General features: G+C 46.7%; 1 protein-coding gene across 1 annotated transcript in view; it reads right to left on the bottom strand.

Annotated features, from left to right (window-relative positions):
• The window catches only part of LOC146809437 (circularly permutated Ras protein 1-like), a 293,808-nt gene that overhangs the window by 165,248 nt on the left and 108,920 nt on the right, over positions 1-19,640 (bottom strand). Inside the window, exon 4 of the mRNA XM_085616287.1 lies at positions 9,414-9,554. Coding sequence (XP_085472413.1) covers positions 9,414-9,554 — 141 coding nt within the window. The remainder of the gene's footprint in view (positions 1-9,413; positions 9,555-19,640) is intronic.

The following is a 19,640-nucleotide window of genomic DNA, read 5'->3' as shown; positions in this document are numbered from 1 at the left end:
TCTGTTCAAGATTGATGCCCTTGTCTTCCACCAACCTATTCGTGATGACAAACCTAAACACTGGACCAGAAATATCAAAGCAATCCCTTTATCTGAACTCGAATCCAAGATTCATGCCCATCTTCAACTCCAACCCTCATCATCGACGGCCGATGATCTCACTACACACTTTAACTCAAAAATGACAGAGGTTCTAGACCAAGTAGCTCCTCTCAAACTCAAACAATTGAGGCGAACCAAATCTAAACCCTGGTTTAACGTGGTTCTGAATGAGGAAAGGCGTCAACTCAGACAAACGGAAAGGTCTTGGAGACTAAACCCCTCGACCTTACACCTAGCGCAACTTAGATCTGCTCGGCAAGCATAACACATTTTCAGTGAAAAGGCGTCTTTCTTCCGCTGCCAACTAGATCTGGCAAAAAACAGACCAAGAAAACTCTTCAACATTGTCAAAAGCCAAACTAACTACACTCCCTCTCAAGAAATCAAAGCCACCAATGAAGGTTGTGAAGAAATTGCCACCTTCTTCACTAATAAGGTCTCGAAAATTGATCAATCCTTCATCCAAACCTCTAACCCTCCTTCCCTCTTAACCTGCCCCACTCTAACCACCCCTGATCATTCAGAAAGAGTCCTTACCAAGGACAATCAAATCTGCCTCCAGCTAAAAAACAATGCACATTGGTCTGACTTTGAGCTAATGTCGGATAATGAGGTTTTCAGTATAATTTCTAACCTAAAACCTTCCTCCCACACTATGGACCCCATCCCATCCACAATCATAAAAGAACTTAACCACACCATTTCCCCTTTCTGGACTAAAATCATCAACGCCTCTCTCACCTCAGGCTGTGTCCCAGACTCCCTTCAACTTGGACAAATCACACCCATTCTCAAAAAACCAGGGGCCGACCCTAATGATCTCAACAACCTCAGACCTATCTCCAACCTCCCATTCCTTGCAAAAACATTGGAGAAATGCGTTCTCCACCAACTCAACAAACACATTGATGAGTTCAACCTCCTCGACACCTTTCAATCAGGATTCAGGAAAGGCTGTAGCATGGAAACAGCTATGCTCAACGTCTCGGTCGATATTCACAAGGCTTTAGATGAAGGCTTCTGCAACTCCCTAGCCACGTTCTTCCACCGCAAGATTGCAGATATACACAACAGCTTTGGACCACAAACTCCACCACCGGACACCAATCCAGCGACTCCGCCAAAATCCTCAGCTCATGGACCCCCATCAGCAGTGAAGACACCAGCCATGTCATGAACACCATCCACTCCGGCTCTCCCTCCGACCCATGCCCCCATCACATCTTCAACAAAGCCGACTCCATCATCGCACCCCACCTGCGGAACGTCATAAACAGCTCCTTCACGTCAGCCACATTCCCTGAGAGCTGGAAACACGCAGACATCAACGCCCTCCTGAAGAAACCCATAGCAGACCCCAAAGACCACAAGAACTTCCGCCCCATCTCTCTTCTCCCCTTCCCGGCTAAAGTCATCGAGAAGACCGTCAACAAACAGCTGACCGCATTCCTCGAGGCTAACAACTCGATCAACCCTTCCCAGTCCGGATTTCGAGCCAACCACAGCACCGAGACCGCCCTCCTCGCAGCCACAGACGACATCAGAACCCTGATTGACAACGGAGAAACAGCCGCTCTCATCCTCCTAGATCTCTCAGCAGCCTTCGATACCGCCTGCCACCGCACCCTAATAAACCGCCTCGACAACACTGGAATACAAGGAATGGCCCTGGAATGGATCACCTCATTCCTCTCTGGCAGAACCCAGAGAGTCCGCCTCCCCCCCCCCCCTTCCGCTCTTCGGCCACCGAGATCGTCTGCGGCGTACCTCAAGGATCCTCACTCAGCCCAACACTCTTCAATATCTACATGAGCCCCCTCGCCACCATCGCACGCAAACACAACATCAACATCATCTCCTACGCCAACGACACCCAACTTATACTCTCCCTCACCAAAGACCCAGCCATCGCCAAAACCAACCTTCAGGAAGGTATGAAAGAGGTAGCAGAATGGATGAAGCACAGCCGTCTGAAGCTCAACTCGGACAAGACGGAGGTCCTCATCCTCGGACAATCCCCATCAGCCTGGGACGACTCCTGGTGGCCCACAGCGCTGGGCACCGCACCTACACCAACGGACCACGCACGCAACCTGGGATTCATCCTGGACTCCTCCCTCACAATGACCAAGCAAGGCAACACCGTCTCATCCTCATGCTGCAACACCCTCCGCATGCTCCGGAAGATCTTCCGATGGATTCCCACCGAAACCAGAAGAACAGTCACCCAGGCCCTCGTCACCAGCCGACTGGACTACGGGAACGCCCTATACGCAGGAACCACCGCCAAACTTCAAAATCGTCTCCAGCGCATACAGAAGACCTCCGCAAGACTCATCCTCAACATCCCTCACCACAGCCACATATCCGCCCACCTGAGAAACCTCTACTGGCTCCCCGTCAACAAAAGGATCACGTTCAGACTGCTCACCCACGCACACAAGGCGCTCCACAACATGGGCCCCGAATACCTCAACAGCCGCCTCTCGTTTTACACCCCCACCCGCCAGCTCCGCTCCACCAGCCTCGCCCTCGCCACCGTCCCACGGATTCGCAGAACCACCACCGGAGGCAGATCGTTCTCCTACCTGGCAGCAAAGACCTGGAACTCCCTCCCCAAACACCTACGACTGACCCAGGACCATCTCACCTTCAGGAAACACCTCAAGACCTGGCTCTTCGAGCAGTAGCGGCAAACCCCCCCACCCCCCCACCCTTTTTTTTAGCGCCTTTAGACCCTTTCGGGTGAGTAGCATGCTCTATAAATGTCATGATTGATTGATTGATTGAAGGTGATGCCTGCCTACTCATCCTTATTGACCTATCTGTGGCATTCGACACAGTAAATCATCCAGAGCTTTTGGAGACCATGTCGAAGCGCTCCGGCATCAATGGCACAGTACTAAAAGAGTTCACCTCCTTCCTTCAACACCGCTCGCAACAAATTAAAATCAACTCGTGTCTCTCGAAGCCAACAAAAGTCACACTTGGGGTCCCGCAAGGCTCGATCCTCTCCCCGGCCCTCTTCAATCTTTTCATGGAGCACCTCACAATCATCTTGAAAAAAGCTGCAGTGAATTACTACATTTACGCTAATGACACCCAAATCTATTTCAAAATCAAGTCTCCCAGCGACATCCAACACCTCAATGCCACTCTAACGGAGATTCAAACTTGGTTCAACGCTAACCACCTAAAACTCAATCCAGAACTAATCCTATTCTCTCCAAAAAGCAACCATCGTCCAATCCAAGAGTGGCTCAAGAATCTGGTCGCCCTAAACTGCCCCATCGTCCTATCCGACTCAGTTAAGTCTCTAGGCATCACCCTTGACAAGAACTTATCTTTGGAGGCCCACATCAAAAACTCTGCAAAAAGTGCTCTTTTCTCTCTAAAACACATCAAGAAATTGAAACCTTTTCTTCCCCATGATGACCTCAAGACAGTAGTCCAATCCCTAGTTCTCTCTAAAATCGACTACAGGAACGCCATCCTAACAGGGACTCCAAAAGCTCATCTAGCCCCTCTAAAGGCAGTGTTGAACATGGCCGATCGACTCGTATCTGGAGTAAAAAGATTTGATCACATCACTCCAGCTCTCAACTCCCTCAACTGGCTTCCCATGGAAGGGAGGTGTATTTTCAAACTGGCCTGCATCACACACAAAACCCTTCACTCTCCGGCCCCTAACTACCTGAACAACAAACTGGTAAGAGCAGGTCAATCCAGACCGCTGAGAAGCTCCAACTCACTCCTTCTTATTCATCCGAAACTGAAAAAGAAAACCACACAATACCGATCGTTCTCTGGCAACGCTCCCAGGATGTGGAATGCTCTCCCTATAGTCCTCAGATGCAACCCCTCCTTCTCCTGTTTCAAAAGGGACCTGAAAATCCATCTCCTTAACAAATACTTTCCTGACCAACGTCAACTAACCTAGACTTTAATATCCGAGTTTACTCCTCTCTCTTGACTTTCAAGGATAGTTGGCTACCGGACTGTGTTAACCACCTTATCTTCCATGCTGTATTTTTTTTATCCCTGGTTTTGCTTCCTTACTGCCTACTATGTAATGCAATTTCCGTCTGTTTTTCTTTACAGTATGTATGTAAAGCGCTCTGATACCTACGGGTCATGGTAGCGCTATATAAAACGTTTAAATAAATAAATAAATAATTGTTGTGACTTATAATCCGATTTATAAATCGATGTATCATTGAGACTGTGAGTGAAAGCAACAGGTACTCCCCACCCTCAACAATGGTGATAAATAGTTTGTTACCCCTCCCCCCTTTCATGATATTCACCCTTCCAAAAAGCAACCTGCCTTCATGGACTGCCATAATGTCACCCTCGCTGAAAACGCTGAATCTCTCTCCGAAATGTAAGTTTTCTCCATTCACTCCAATTGGGTCACCGTCTTAAACACCCCGCCTGACCCACATTGGAGAAGCAACATTTTGACAGGTCTGTGATTGTGTTTTATTAATAAATATAACAGTTTATTTGTGGATGCTCTGTCATATACTGTGAAGGGAAGGCGAGGAGTGTTTTGTGTTTTGTACGTGCATTGTAGTATTATAACCAGGGCACAAGTCCTAAAAATAGAAGTGGGGGACTAACCTAATTAATCAGTATGCAAGTGGCATCACGGCGCGCGACATCGCGGCACGTGACATCACAGGAAGTAGCATCACAAGAAGTGGCATCACAAGAAGTGACATCAGATCTAAGCCCTCACATATATGTTTAGCAGGTCTATCATGAGTACATTCAAGCACATTTCGAGTATACTTGCAAACCCTCCTGATTAAGGGGGAAGATTCCCACTTTTGTACGCTTCACATAAACCAATGTTGCCTTTTGTCAGCGTAAAGCTTCCTCTACCCATAGTGCTTTCAAAGAAAAAATAGTGATATTTAAATTATTTCAATGCCTCCTCAGGGGTAGTAAGCGCTATATAAATGCCATTTACTTTTTGCAAATACTGGGAACGATCAACACATCTGACTTCTTACAGTGGTTGAATGTCTCCTAAACAGAGACTGAACAAAGTGAAAAGCTGCCTCTCTTAAGTATGTGTGAAGTGCTAACAAGGTGTGAACCTTTGTTTCCCCTCTGCTGCATTTCCATCTACGTTTGAGGCTCCTGGCTGCTGCTAGCCAGGACACTGGAACAAAAGGAGGCCTGATCCCCCCTCAAATTCGGCCTTTGTTATGGGCTCAGCAGGAATCAATAAGAGCGCCCCATCCCCTCCCCGACGCCACGTTGTTGCGGATCGAAAGCCGGCAACAACCTGCAGGCGCTGCTGAAAGTGCCCCGGTGTGTGGTGCTTGGAGATTACACCGGGACGAATTCAGCATCTTCTTTAGTGGGGCACAACTTCTTGGCAAAACCCTGTGAAAAAAGTGGGTGGACGCCGTCCACCCGCGTGTACCCCGACTCGTGCCCTGATTATAACGGGTACACTAGAGGTGGGCAACCCACAAAAACCTCGAGCCAGGCTCGGGCCTGAAGTCTGGCTCTGCTTGAGGTCTTGCTGGAACCTCGAACCCATAACGAGCCGAGCTTTCATGTGGCCTCTCCCCCCTTCTGCCCAGGCTGTGCCCTTCTCCTATCGTCCTCTACCCAGGCTGTGGCGTTAGAGCCAATGCTGCCGACGGGAACCAGGTTCGGGCCTCGGCTTCAGCACAACATCCTGTGATTCTGGGCAAATTGCTTCAACCTCCCCATGTCTGTAAGCAATGAATGTGACCTTGTGTAATATAGCTGGTGCTCATAAAAAACACTCCAATTTGGCATTTGGGTCGAGCTCACGCTATGCAAAAAATGCATAAAGAGATAAACAGAAAACCTTAACATACTGAAAGATAATCATTGCCTAGCTAATTATTTGTACAAGTGAAACCAGAAAACCTGGTTAAATAATGGCTTCACCGCTTTTGTGATCTCGGGCTACTCATTTATTTCACCAAGACTTTTTTTTTCCATTATCGTGTATGAAAGCACTTTCAAACATGTGAGTTCAGAATACCAGTTATACAAAGAATATTTGTGCTTCATTTAATAGACTATAATATTGCTCTATACTAATTAGGGCGCCCTGTTTTATGGAATTTACTTTTTTCGCATTTCCGTCTGTATTTATCCTTATTTACTTTTGTTAATATTATCTGTATTGCACATCCAGAGCTGGTTAAGAGTCATTGACTCATTACTAAACTATCTTTTTTTAACCCCCTTATCTGTTAATCCACATAACTATTGGCCTATCAATCATGACTGACAACATTTAGAATTTACTCATAAAACAACCTAATTTCCGTTTTTATCCACATTTAAAAATAAATAAAGACATGCAAATAAAAAAAATTCTATCTGTATTTATCCGTAAAAATCAGTAAAAAAGGAAAACAGGGAGCCTTACTTCTGGGCCAGTGCATGGTTTACATGACCATTGTCCTGCCTCTTATAGCGGGGGCCACAGGGGTCAATATGCCAGGGCGGCCAGAGCCACAAAGGCGCTAATGTGCAAGGGCAGCAGGGGCTACATAGCCACCAAAGTGCGATGTCACCAAGTAGGCTTTAAGTGGGCCGAGTCCTGCCGGTGCTCAGCAAAAGAACCAATGTGCGACGGTGCTAATGTGCGATGGAAGCAGGAGCCAAAGATCCCAATGTGCGATGGAAGCAGGGGCCACAAAGGTGCCAATGTGCGACAGAAGTAGGGGCCTATGTGCAGGAGCTTTACGGACAGCAGTGCCTCTGACATAGATTCCATGGAGATATAACTCCAGGTGTAACAAGAATCAACGCACAGACACTGAACGATTTACAAGAAACCAAATTGCAGAGGCAGCAGGGGCACTCAGCAGGGCAACAAGGACTTACTGTTCTGGGGCTAAAGGGACAATAGCTGGGTCGGACTGGCCGTACCGGGCATCAGGCGTTTCCCTGGAAGGCTGGAAGGGTGGGGACAGGTTTTGTCTCTGGGGGTCGGTTTAGCAGCGGTACTGCAATATCGGCCCGCAGTGACATAGCATCAAGCAAGCATTTCCAGTCTCCGGGGGCCAGGCAGTGCTTCCCCAGGGGCTGGTCAGAGAAAATGACCAAGGCTGCATTGGGATCCCAGTCAGACCCTGGGCAACAGGGTGGAGGTGCAGTGTCTGCAGGTCTAGCCCTATATTGGATTGACTGGTACAGCTTCCTGGGCGGAAAGAACATTTGGTGTTTGGTATGGTGGGGAGGGGGTTGTTGCAGTGTGATGGCAGGAGGTGTGACGAAGATGGGAGGAAGGCAGGGGGTTGATGGGGTGCTAACAATTACGTTGAGCTAAATTAAGGGATAATTACAAAGTTTTTAACGGGACCCGATTGAGACCAAGTGGGATGAACAGGCTGCTGTTTGCACGACATTAAGTCAGGCAGCTCCCTGTTGCGCCCCTTGGAACATTGGCGCCCTGGGACTGGGCCTAGCTCGCCCATGCCCAAGGCTGGACCTGAGCTCAGGGGTGTGGTGGCCACAGGGGGCAATATGCAAGAGCTGAGGGCTCCAATGTGAATTCTTCAAAGAGATCACTGGAAGGGACATTCAAGACCTGCAGCCAACGCCGAAGTCACAGAAACCAGTTTTCACTAACTACAGGTACCTGTGAGTAGGAGCAGCAGGGGCATCAAGAGCTATTGCACAGGAGCTGGAGGGGCTGCAGGGACCATGTGAAAACAATGTGGAGAATTAGCAAATAGCACAGGATACGATGTGCAATAGGCACAGATGCAGCATGGCCCGATTGGGCCGTTTTGAAGCGCAAAAATGTTTTGTACATATCGCCCTATCAATTTTAATAAATGCCTCTCAATGTAGTGATATAATCTGATGTACTAAGGTGAAACGCTTCTACATGTTAAAGTAATACACCATTTTAGTTCTGGCGTTAGAAAAAACCTTTTGATTTCCCTTACATTTTTTGTATAATATACTTACTTAAAGGGGCTTCCAGTCAGCTCTCTTCATCAAAAGGTTGCTGTTGTATCATTCACATTTTGTTTCCACCCACTACAGTATGCAGCACAAGGAAATGGGTCAGTCTAATACAGCCACTGGCTAACTTCACTTTGAGTGACTTCGTTTTGCTCTTTCACAAAGAGCTCATGCACACAAGGCAGTTCCCTTAGGGGCCAGTGTTTTTCTTATTTATTTTTATTTTATTAAAACTTTAGTGTTGTCTTTGTATTTAGATCCTAGTGCAGGATGCTTTCTACCAGTACTTCATGTTGCTTTGATGCGAGTAGATGGCACATTCCAGCTTTACCAGTTCCTGTCTTCTGCTAAGGCAATTTCATTTTGGAGTGGCCTTTGTTTACCCGAGTTCTGCTACTTGACAGCATGCCAGATTGTGTCCAAGTGAAACCGTTCTTTATAAAGTTAACCTCTTTTTAGTATGCACCCCATGAAGCACATTCACAACTGGACTCCTGTATGCCGTGCTGGCACGTATTTTAGTTGAGATCTACAGTTATACTTGCCTATCAATTTAGTTTGTATTTCCTGCATGTATGGCTTTCTAGTTTGCTTTCAGTGCTCTTGTATGTCGCTCTTATATAGACATTTAACTTTTATATTACAAAACTGAAACTATGGTTTTTAATCTATCTATCTATCTATCTATCTATCTATCTATCTATCTATCTATCTATCTATCTATCTATCTATCTATCTATCTATCTATCTATCTATCTATCTATCTATCTATCTATACATCACTATACAGACTCTCCAGCTATCTATAAAACCCACTCTTTTTGGCTATCTTTGCAAGACCATCTATTTATCTTTCTTTTCAACCTTCTCTATTTGTATTAGAGATTTACAAAAACATTACAAAAAAGCATTACAAGACAAGAGGATGGGAGCCAACACCAGATCGGTTGTGTTTTTGAGGTCTGGTGTTCGAGGTTTACAGCTGGACGTCATCCATTAGTTTATATTTTGACAAGACTTTATCCTATGACATATCTTTCTTTTTTTTTTTACTTTAAAAAAAAATCTGTCTTATTGGCATTTTGCAGTCATAGTTCGCACACAGCACCCTAGAGCCAAGCCAGACCCTTGGTTCGGCTCTGTTGTTGGCTGGCCCACCTATAACTCACAGGGCTGCAAAGCACACAATGTTTGGAGACTACAGGAAGTGAACAGAGATATGAGCAGATGTGCAGCTGCTTCAGGGGACACGAGGGCCAATGATCAGAGATTGACGCCTGAAGCAGGCTCCCTCAAGGGTGAAATAAATTAAGCACTTTAAGGAGAAGTCTTACCAGATGGGCGAGCCAATGGCTTTAGATGAGTACGCGGTGGAACAGGAGGCGGAGCTCGGGGGAGAGGAAACTCACTGTACCTGGCATGATGCGGTGTAGTGTCGTTGGATAAAGACAGGACCTCCAGATATTCATGGTCATCTAGAAAAAAGTGGGGATTATATTGTTATCAGAAGAAAATATGGCAAATACATTGCAACCAACAAAGCTGATGCCTGCTGGTGTTTATAGCAGAGTGTGAGGTTACAGAGTCAGTGAAATGGATGGATGGGTGGTAATGGTGGCGTTCTTTGGTGGGTTGGTGTTTATGTCTGAGTGCGTGAAGTTACCATTCGGTGCTTAGGTGTATAGCCAAGTGGGTCTTGTTGGTGCTCAAAGCTGGGGTCAAAACCGAAAGTGTGTGGTTGCCGTCAATTGATCTGCACGACAGATATGTCTGAGGTTACCTTCTAGGGCAGAAGGCTCTGCACAGCTGCTTCAGTTTGCAGCCAAGAGATAGGGTCTATATTCAGGTATGTAAGACTGCTGCCCAGAGCTTACTTTTATACACAATTGTGTAAAGGTACTGGCGAGAGTTTGTGCATACGCAAGTGTGTGTGGTTACTGCCCAGGGCTGGTGTATACACACGGATGCAAGATCACTGCCTATTACTGGGGATTGTAGCTAATTGGATGAGGTTACGGTCTGGGGACAAGGCTCTTAGCTGTGTGTTGTCTGTCTGCAAGAGTTTACTGTTCAGTGTGGGGTTTACAGCATGTGGGACTACTGCCCACTGCTGCTGTACACACTTGCAAGCAAGATCCCTACAGAATGCAGGGGGATTATAGCTGAATGGATGAGGTTACTGCCTGCACCGTGTGCTTTGTTAGTGAGTGTTTACAGTTCAATGTTTGTGCACACCCCTGTGTGTGAGGTTACTGCCCACTGCTGGTGTACACACCAGCAAGCAAGATCCCTACCCAGTGCAGGGGATTATGCCTGAATGGATGAGGTTACTGCCTGCATGGGTGCTGTGTGAGTGAGGGTTTACTGTTCAATGTTTGTGCACATGCCTGTGTGAGGTTACTGCCCACTGCTAATGTACACACCTGCAAGAAAGATCCCTACCCAAGGCAGGGGATTATAGCTGAAAGAATAAGGTTACTATCCGGTGCCAAGGTTTATGGCTTTGTGTTGTCTGTGTCAGACTGTTTTGTGTTGGTGTTTACAACATGTAGGGTTACTGCACTGTGCTGGTGTACACAGTTGCATGCATGATCCCTACCGAATGCTGTGGATTACAGCTGAATGGATAAGGTCACTGCATGGTTTCAAGGTGTATGAAAGTTGACTTTCCAGAGTTGGGTTTGCAAATATGTAAGGTTACTATCAAGTGCTGGAGTTTGCAGCTAAGAATGTAAAGTTATGGCATAGTACTGCGGTTCATAAGTGAGCATTTGAGGATGCTACCTATTTACACCTATTCAAACCAAGATCTTACCATCCCTGCAGAGGTAACATACCAACTAACACCACCTTACATATAGACAACTTCAATTCTACACTATCATGAATGAACTGGCAGGTGGTGTAAATCTCCATCAACTACAGTAAGTAGGAACCTCGAAAAAGAGCTGGTAAACGGATAAAACCAACTAAGTCAAATTAAAATCTATATCCTTAAAAACAGATAACATCTGCAAAAAGAGTGTCTAAAATGTATTTTAGCTCACCAAAACCACACATTTTCCACATCAAACACTTCCACATTCCCAGAACAAAGGTGATCTGAATTAGTACATTTCTCATTTAGATATGATCCTCAAAATTAGTAAAGAAGCAATTCCAAGCACAGATGGAAGAGGTGTGGCGCAGGGGGCAAGGTGCCTGACTACGGACCACGGGGTTCACAGTTCGATTGCCGGCGGCAGGTTGGCCCAGCACCATGTGACTCTGGGCAATAGCTCGCTTAATCTTCCCAAAGGCCCCCAGCACTGGGTCACCTCTCCAGAGGTGGCTGTGCGCTTTACAAATGCTGGTATTTAATTTCATTTCATTCACTGGTGATATAGATTACAACCAAGAATGCTTCTGAACAGCGTGATGTCTTTTATCCTACTCAGCTTGGAGGCAGTGGTGGAATTAGTCTCAGCATCTAAAACTTTGAGTTATCTAATTCTCTTGGATCTGATTCCTTCTCGTCTAGCTAAACTGATCTACCCTTCTCTCTTCCCGCATCGAAAGAAGACCATAAATCCCTGACATTCATGCATCCTACAAAAGGCAATTATCAGATCTATTGTAAACAAATCATAAATTGATCTAAACAATAATCTGTTCAGAATTCCTCAGTTGATCTGGAAAAAATTGAAAACTATCAAGCTATCTCTGTTATGTTAATCATACTTAATAAAACGCAAAGGAATCACACTCAAAGAAATATATCAGCGCTTTCCCTGATTAAGAGAAAGGCAAACAAATAAGAATAGCTAGGTCTTCAAAAGTTTTTTTAATCTACCAAAGTCTGTGCAAGAGCGAATATGGAAAGGGAGGTTATTGCAGTAAAAGGGAGCAAGAGAGGAAAAAGACCGGCGGTCCAATCTGGAGGTGCCGACTCAGTGGGCACTGAGAAAGGCTTTATCCTTTGATCTAAGATGTCTAGTGGGCAGTAGGGGATGGGTTTCCTTTGCAGATAGATTGAGCCCTTGTCAGCCAACTTATAAGTGGAACAATGAAGTTTAAACAAGGAGCGCTTTCTGATAGGTAGCCAGCGCAGGGCTTTTAAAGTTGGCACTGATGGAGTACCAGGAGGAAGATTACAGACCAAAAGTGCAGCTGTATTCTGAACCACCCGTAGTTTGGAAACAAGCATTTGCAATGCAATAGGTCTCGCATTTACGCGAGTTTGAGCTATTGGCATTGTAAATGACAATGCCTTTTATTTATGTTTTGGTTTTTAAAACATAAAATAAAAGGCATTGTCATTTACAATGCCAATAGCTATGTATGGTTGAGTTATCATGCCTTTTTTCGTCGCCAAGGATATTCCAGTCAGAAGTGTACATTTGTTTACAAAATGTACTGATGTAGTGTTTCCAATTTGCATCATTGTGCTGGTGACCAAAGAAGGAATTTTAGGATGCAGATGTAAGGGCTCACTACCATGAAAGGATGCATTAGTGTTGTTTAATAGGGCACATTTTGTGTGTTTGTGTTCACCTTTTGTCAATAGCACTATGGATTTTCAATTACTCAATACTGCAGACCGAAAACGTGTTTTCCGGTCTGCATTTGGGAATAGAGATATTAGGCGCTCTGAGTGTCTCTATTTGCTGCCAGTCAAGATTAAATAAGCCCAAAGCTATTATCAGCAGCACTTGGAGTTTAAAAGGGCATAGATTTATAAATGAACTTGAAGTCGCTGCTCATGCGAGCATGTACCTGTACTGCAGTGTAAATAGTTTCAGATGAGAATATTGTCTTTTCATAGTATGTGGCTAGTGAGCACTTAAAAAAACGCACACCTATAAGCAAGTATACAAGCACCAGTTTAATACAAGTGGCTACTTAATTTTTAGATAGATAGACTAAGAGAAGAAAACGAAAAAATTGATTTAAACAAACAAAAAATTCAACAAAGTAAACTCCATAAACCCGTGCTTCCTGTTTATAAGCATTCGGTCATATCGGACAGCAGTCGCCTCTAGTTGGCGAGGGCGTTACCCCCGTCCTCCCAACCTCCGAGTCGTTCTCGGTCATTATCACCGTATAATGCCCACTTGGGATCTAGACGCCCTGGAGGCGTTATTTGGGAACTGATAACGATAGCGCGCTTTACCCTGCCACGCTGATCATTGGTGTGAAGAGGGGGCATGTAAATGCAGGAGTAGGCTCGGGTTGTGGTGGCTTGAGGGGTGGGGGAGGGGAGCTCGCGTCAAGGGAGAAAAGCAATCGTGGCAGAAGTGCATGTGCGTTCAACAGGGCAGTGGATGTGCTCATATACCAAGGTGTGCCATCTATCTACTGTGTGAGCAGCGGTAGAAAGAAGGGACTTCGTATAGATACAAAATGCGATTTCGTTGCTACCAGAGTCCCTGGTTTGTGATCCGAGCTGCTGAGCAGCGAGATTGTATCTCCAGACTGGGACCTGCTCCTCCCCAGTCCTGCGCGGATCCTCTGAAATCTGGGGGTTCAGTAGACAGGGAAACAGCCACTGTCGAGGTGCTGTCTGCACAAGCTTCAAGGAGCTAGCTCTGTGACAGGGCAGTGCCGGAAAATTGTGCAGGGCGGAGGAGGCAGACCAAACAACGCACCATGCGTGAAAACGTGACAGTATGTTTGACATCAAGTTACATGTCACGCACGGACAGTAAATATACAAAGTCTACACTGTCTGCGATGCGCTGCGTCGTAAACATTCACTGCACAAAGAAACTACAGAAACACCTTAACGGTGTCCAGCAATCCAAGGAGCTTTGCATGTGACCGTGGTGGTGCACAAGTGTGCAGATCACGTCCCCTTGCCCACTCTGAACAAGCGCGGTCCCGAAAGTGAAAGAGGACCGCACTGCAGCCGGAGCATGAGGATCTCTTGTCTTTATGGGGCCATGTCCTTTTAATTAGAAACCCATGGCCCCATAAAGATAAGAAAGTGCTTTGCGACAGACGCAAAGCAGGCAAGGCAGTCCAGGTGGGCCGGCACAAAAAGCGAAAGGGAGGCAACCCAAACACCTAATTTCCAATGGCAAGCCACCGTTTACCATAAACGGTGAAACCAGCCAATGGAAATTAGGGGCGGGGCTTAAAGCCCTTTTCTCAAACTCCTCATTAACAATAAATCTCGCCGAGCGAGCTGCGCATGTGCGCAGCAACGCTAGGTGAGACCTAAAAAAGGGCTGCATTAGTCACAACCATCAGCGCATTACCATAGACAATAGGGCTCACGATCAAGACTTTAATAAAACTTTTCCTAGAACTTAAGGGGAGCTCCTGAAACACTTTTTTGAGCAAGCACATGGTAGCAAGAAAGGTGCCTTAGACCGAGGAAGCATGTTCTATCATAGAAAGCGTCTCATAAATCATAAAACTGACATTTTTAACTGCTCTCCTAGGAAAGGAGCAGGACCCTATTCGGATGGCCACCAGTCTGTGGACCAAAGAGTCTTTGCCGGCCCAAACAACAAAATCTCAGTCTTATTACCATTCAGCTGTAAACAATTGTGCATCATCCAGGCACTTATTTTCCTCATGCAGTCTATAAATCTCAATTTGACCTGGCCAAGATCTTCCAAAATGAGATAATTAATTGGGTGTATTCTACATAGGAAGTTTCAATCAGATTTGACAATCTGAGCAAGGGAGCCACATAGATGTTAAATCTCTGGTTCCCATTTCTAGCCAAAATTATTCATAAACTGAACCAACATATCGATAACAACTCTTTGCTTAACAATTACCTATCGGAATTCCAACATGCCAAAAGTACAGAAACTACAATGTTCAACAATGTCGCTTATCAGATGTTCGATAAATGTGACGCTTGCCCATTGATCCTACTGGGCTTCTAGGCATCCTGTGATACAGTTGACAATAAAATATTAATTAAAACCCTCTCAATGGATTTGGTGCTGCAGTCCTTCAATGGTAAAACAGAGTTCTTCATTATCACCTCTCACACTAAGGCCCTGATTTTGATGTTGGTCGAAAAGTCTCCGACCAAAGGTCGGAGGCTTTCTGACCTACATCTTCGGGTTCAGTTCCGACCACTGTATTACAAATATGGCGGTCAGAACTGAAACTGGCCGGTCATTCCGGCTGGCATTCTACAGGCTCAAAAACCCAGTTGGCCAGTCGTAAACAACACGTAGTCCCTTAAAATGGCATTTCCGCTGTTGGGATTACAATGTCGGTTTCAAACAGGCTTTCATATCGGGCTTTCCGACATGAAAAGCCTGTCGGAAAGCGTCTTTGGGGCCCCTGGCAGGGCCCCCTTGCAACAGTGGCCTCTGGTTGGGGGCATGGGGGTCACATATGGTGCCCCCCTGTCAATCCCTGCACTGGGTGGCAGGCACCTTGTGGTGCCTGCCACGCGGTGCAGGGATTAACAAAAACTCCCATTTCTCTATTGCAGCTTGTGCTGCAGCCGTTTGCAGCAGCACAAGCTCCCATAAAGAAATGGGAATGTGCGTCCACACCATGTCAGTCGAATCCTAATACTGCGATCAGGACCGGCTACCGGAGGTCGGTCAGTCCCGATTCCACAACTGCGTCGGGCGGACGTAACATCGTAATAAGACTGCAAGGCCATGATAGTCCCACCATTTTTTCCCAAAATCTATCATACTTGTGAGGGCATCCCAGGCCTTGTATATCGTTGCCTCCAGATCACCACACCAGTCCATGTCCGAGTCCAGGCCGAGGTCAAGGGAGCCATTGGGGACTTCCAACCACAGGCAATGTCTCTCTTGGCTATTAGCATGCCCACACCAACCAATATTCTGTTCCCACTGGGTCCTCCTAGGTCATCAAGTATACCAAGCAAGGTGATTCTAGGATTCCTTGCCACTGTCTCACCCACCACGGCAGACAATGCATCAAATACAGCTTTCCAATAATCCTGAATCAATGGACACTGCCAGACAACATGAAAAAAATCTCCCACATGAGTCATACACCTATATTAGGCAGGGGAGGCGTGAATACCTGCCTTCTGTAGGTGAAGGGGGGGGCTGGTGTTCTGATGTAAGTACTTAAACTCTGTAAAGCAGAAACTAGTTGAGATCTTCAAAGTACGATGGGTCATACAAGCGTTTGTGCAATCCGTCTCATCCAATTCTCCCACATGACGATCTCACCACTTGCTCAGAGGGGTCACAGACTTAAGTGCATGTACAACCAGGGATTTGTAAATTTGGGGAACTCCTCTTTGTCTAAGTGCCCCTTTAGAATCTTTTTTTCTATGGGACTATATTCAGAAATGCTCTGAAGGGCATCTTTGTATGTATATAGTGCATGTCTTAGCTGTTGATAACAATACAATTGGGAATCAGACTGGAGCTCCTGAAACACCGTCATATGGCTGCCACGACACACATTACCATGCCTCAATATTTCAATGGAGTCCCATCCCCTAAACGCTTCTAGGGGGGATATCTGGTCCAGCAACCTGCCCACCCACAACAGTGTTTCCTCTGTCAACTTGCGATTCCATCCCAGCAACTGTAATGCAGCCTTAGGCATTCCAAACGGTAACTTCTGGAATGCCGGAAGGGATTAGGGCACCATAAAGAATGTGTAGGATGTTATCTGAGCTCAGGATAGCCAATTCGCCTCTGAATGTGGGATCGTCCCATCCTCCATGCAACCCTTCATTTATAGACACTAGTTGTGAAGACCAGTAATAAAGGCGCATGCCTGCCATAGCGAGGCCCCATCATACATTACCCGTCTACACTTGCTAAAAGATACCTTGGAAGGGCTAACACAAAGCAAACACAAGGAGATGATGGACAGAGCGCCGAAACTTTTCAGACACTCACTATGCCTGGGCAGTAAATTCCGTTCCGCTTGTGGAATTTGCGGAATTTGGGTAATTTTGCGTTCCGCAGAGAACGCGGAATTGGCCAAAATTCTGCGTTCCGCAGCTTCACGGAATTTTTTGTTTGTTCGCGTTCTCAAAATCCATTTTCGCGAGATATCTCCCCGAGCATGCAAACAGCGTTCGCGACCAGGAAAAAACATCGCAAACAAGCAATTCTGCGTGTTTGCCGAATTTCTGCGTGCTCACGGAGATTTTTTACCATTTCGCGGAGCTTTGCATAGCGCGACTACGCAAATTCCGCCCAACCAGTCACAGATCTGGGTTGAATCCATCATCGTTTTCTGGCTCACTTCGCCACCCAAGTTCAGACACAGCTATATGCAAATCAGTCTTGACCCTGTGCCTCATGGGAACAGTCCAGCCCGAACTGCCAAGCCATGTCTGCCCTGGACCGTAAACAAGCATCCTGGGACCGGTTTCGGGCAAACAGCCCTTATCAGCCAGGCTAGCTTGAATCCAGTGGCAAAGTGAGCAAGGGACCCACATCTGGGCATACCCTGCCAACTTGGGGCGAGCAAAGCAAACACAAGGAGATGATGGACGGAGCGCTGAAACATTTCAGACACTCACCCCAGTCACAGATCTGGGTTGAATCTCAAGCTCAAAGCCTGCACAATGTCAAACCAGGTCTGTGGGATGCGGAAAGGGAAGTTTTGGAGAGTATATAGGAATTTAGGAAGAATCATCATTTTATACCAAGTGAGTCTATCATAGTGTTCAGAAATAGGAAAGATCTTTCCTAGCACTGAGCAGCACAGGTGCCAGATTCAGGCTCTACATCAGGTCCTGTTACCAGGATATGTGGACCCAAAGGTAATGAAAGCTAACCCAATGCACCGGAATGTGGCACTGCCAGGGCTCGTCCCGGCGGTCTGCCCTCAGTGGAACCAATATGGATCTGCTCCAGTTAACCCAGAGTCCCTATGACTCCCCAAAAATGCCCAGGATCTGGAGAAATCTAGGCCCATTATCTGCAGGTCTAGCCAAGAATAAGAGGACATCATCTGCGTAAAGCGCTATGCGATCCTCCATAGCCAAGCCCCAGCCAAACCCCCAAACCAGAGCATTGCAGCGGACACACACCGCCAGCAGCTCGATGGCAAGTGCAAATAAGAGGGGGACAGAGGGTACCCCTGTCTGGTGCCCCGCGTCACTGGAAAAGCCTCTGCTAGTATTCCAATAACCCTCTCCCTGGCCAGGGTGCCCGATTACAGAACCCTGACATAAGCCAGGAATCGAGGCCCAAGTCCCATACCCTCAGAGCACCTCGTCAAGGTAAGTCAATTAACATAAGGGCCACCCGACCACCCAGAGCCCTAATACGGGACAGCATTATATGCACTCTGCAAATGCAATGTCTAGTGCCACTTCGGGGGATGAATCCACACTGGTCGAGTTGACCAGCTTGGGAATATCTGTTAGCAGGTGATTCACCAGAACCTTAGCATAAAGCTTGACCTTGCTGTTGATGAGAGAAATGGGTCGGAAAGATGCACATGTAGCATGTTGATGCCTGGAATTGGGAGGTACCTCAATCGTGGCCTGAATCCAGCTCAGGGAAAGGTGGCCACGGCTTCAGTATACAGTTTAAGCAGAAGGGAATAATGTTGGGGCGGAGTTTACAACAGAACCCCATGGGTAGTCCGTCTGGTCCCGGTGTTTTGCCCGGGTTATGTTCCGACTGCACGTCCCCTATTTATCGCTGGTGATTACGTTCTTTAGTGCAGCCCTTTCCTGGGGAGACACTCTGGGCAGGGGGAACTCCCCTACAAAGTGTGCTGATCTTTCAATATCCGAGCACCTACGGCATGCATAGAGCTCTTTATAGTAGTAGTAGTAGTAGTGGGCAAATGTGGCGACTATCACCTGAGAATCCTGCACCCAATCACCGGAGCCCCCCATAACACCGGGTTTCACCCTATTTTCAGACTGGTGAGTGGCCAGCCAGTGCAATAATTTACTGGATTTTTCACCCCACTCATAAACTTTTTGAGTGGTCACCATCCAACACTTTCGGGCTTCATCCATGCTTAATTGGAATAGTGATTTCCCATCCATCTCTAGCTGTCGTGTTTATGTTTCTGATCGCTAAGTGACCCTGATGCCTTTGCATCAACCTGTGCTAGTACTGCTCAAGCTCGACCACAAGGCACTGTTTTTCCCGTTCTGCTCCCTTGAGATAGGATTGGGCCACGCTCCTCATGTAAGCTTTGCCAGTTTCCCCTTTGGTCCTGGCAGTAAGCCCTAATTCACCTCGAGGAAGGCCTTACATTCTTCCTGCTATTGGTCTACAAACTTGTCCTCCTGCAGGAACCAAGCATTGAGGCTCCAGATCGGGCAAGTACCTCTGGGGGCCACATCAAACCTAAGCAGAACAGACACGGGGTCCGATATGCCCCTTGGCAGGATCTGGGATCAGGTGCTCCGGAGGAGATCAGTGGCAGGCAGAAACAGATAATCAATGTGGGAGGTCAAGCCAATGCATGAGTAAAGCCGAAGAATCTTGGATGCCACACTCACTACGCGTCACTGAGTCCCAATCCCTTCTACCAGTCTTACAGACGTCGACCACATCGGGGGGTGTATCCCTTGGGTCCGTGCAAATCGGTCTATCCCATTATGTCATAGTATAGCTGGATGAACTGGA

Source organism: Triturus cristatus, chromosome 7 (assembly GCF_964204655.1).
Source record: "Triturus cristatus chromosome 7, aTriCri1.1, whole genome shotgun sequence".
NCBI classification, from domain to species: domain Eukaryota; kingdom Metazoa; phylum Chordata; class Amphibia; order Caudata; family Salamandridae; genus Triturus; species Triturus cristatus.
The sequence above is the reverse complement of the archived record's forward strand: the minus strand, read 5'-3'. Positions and strand labels throughout refer to the sequence as shown.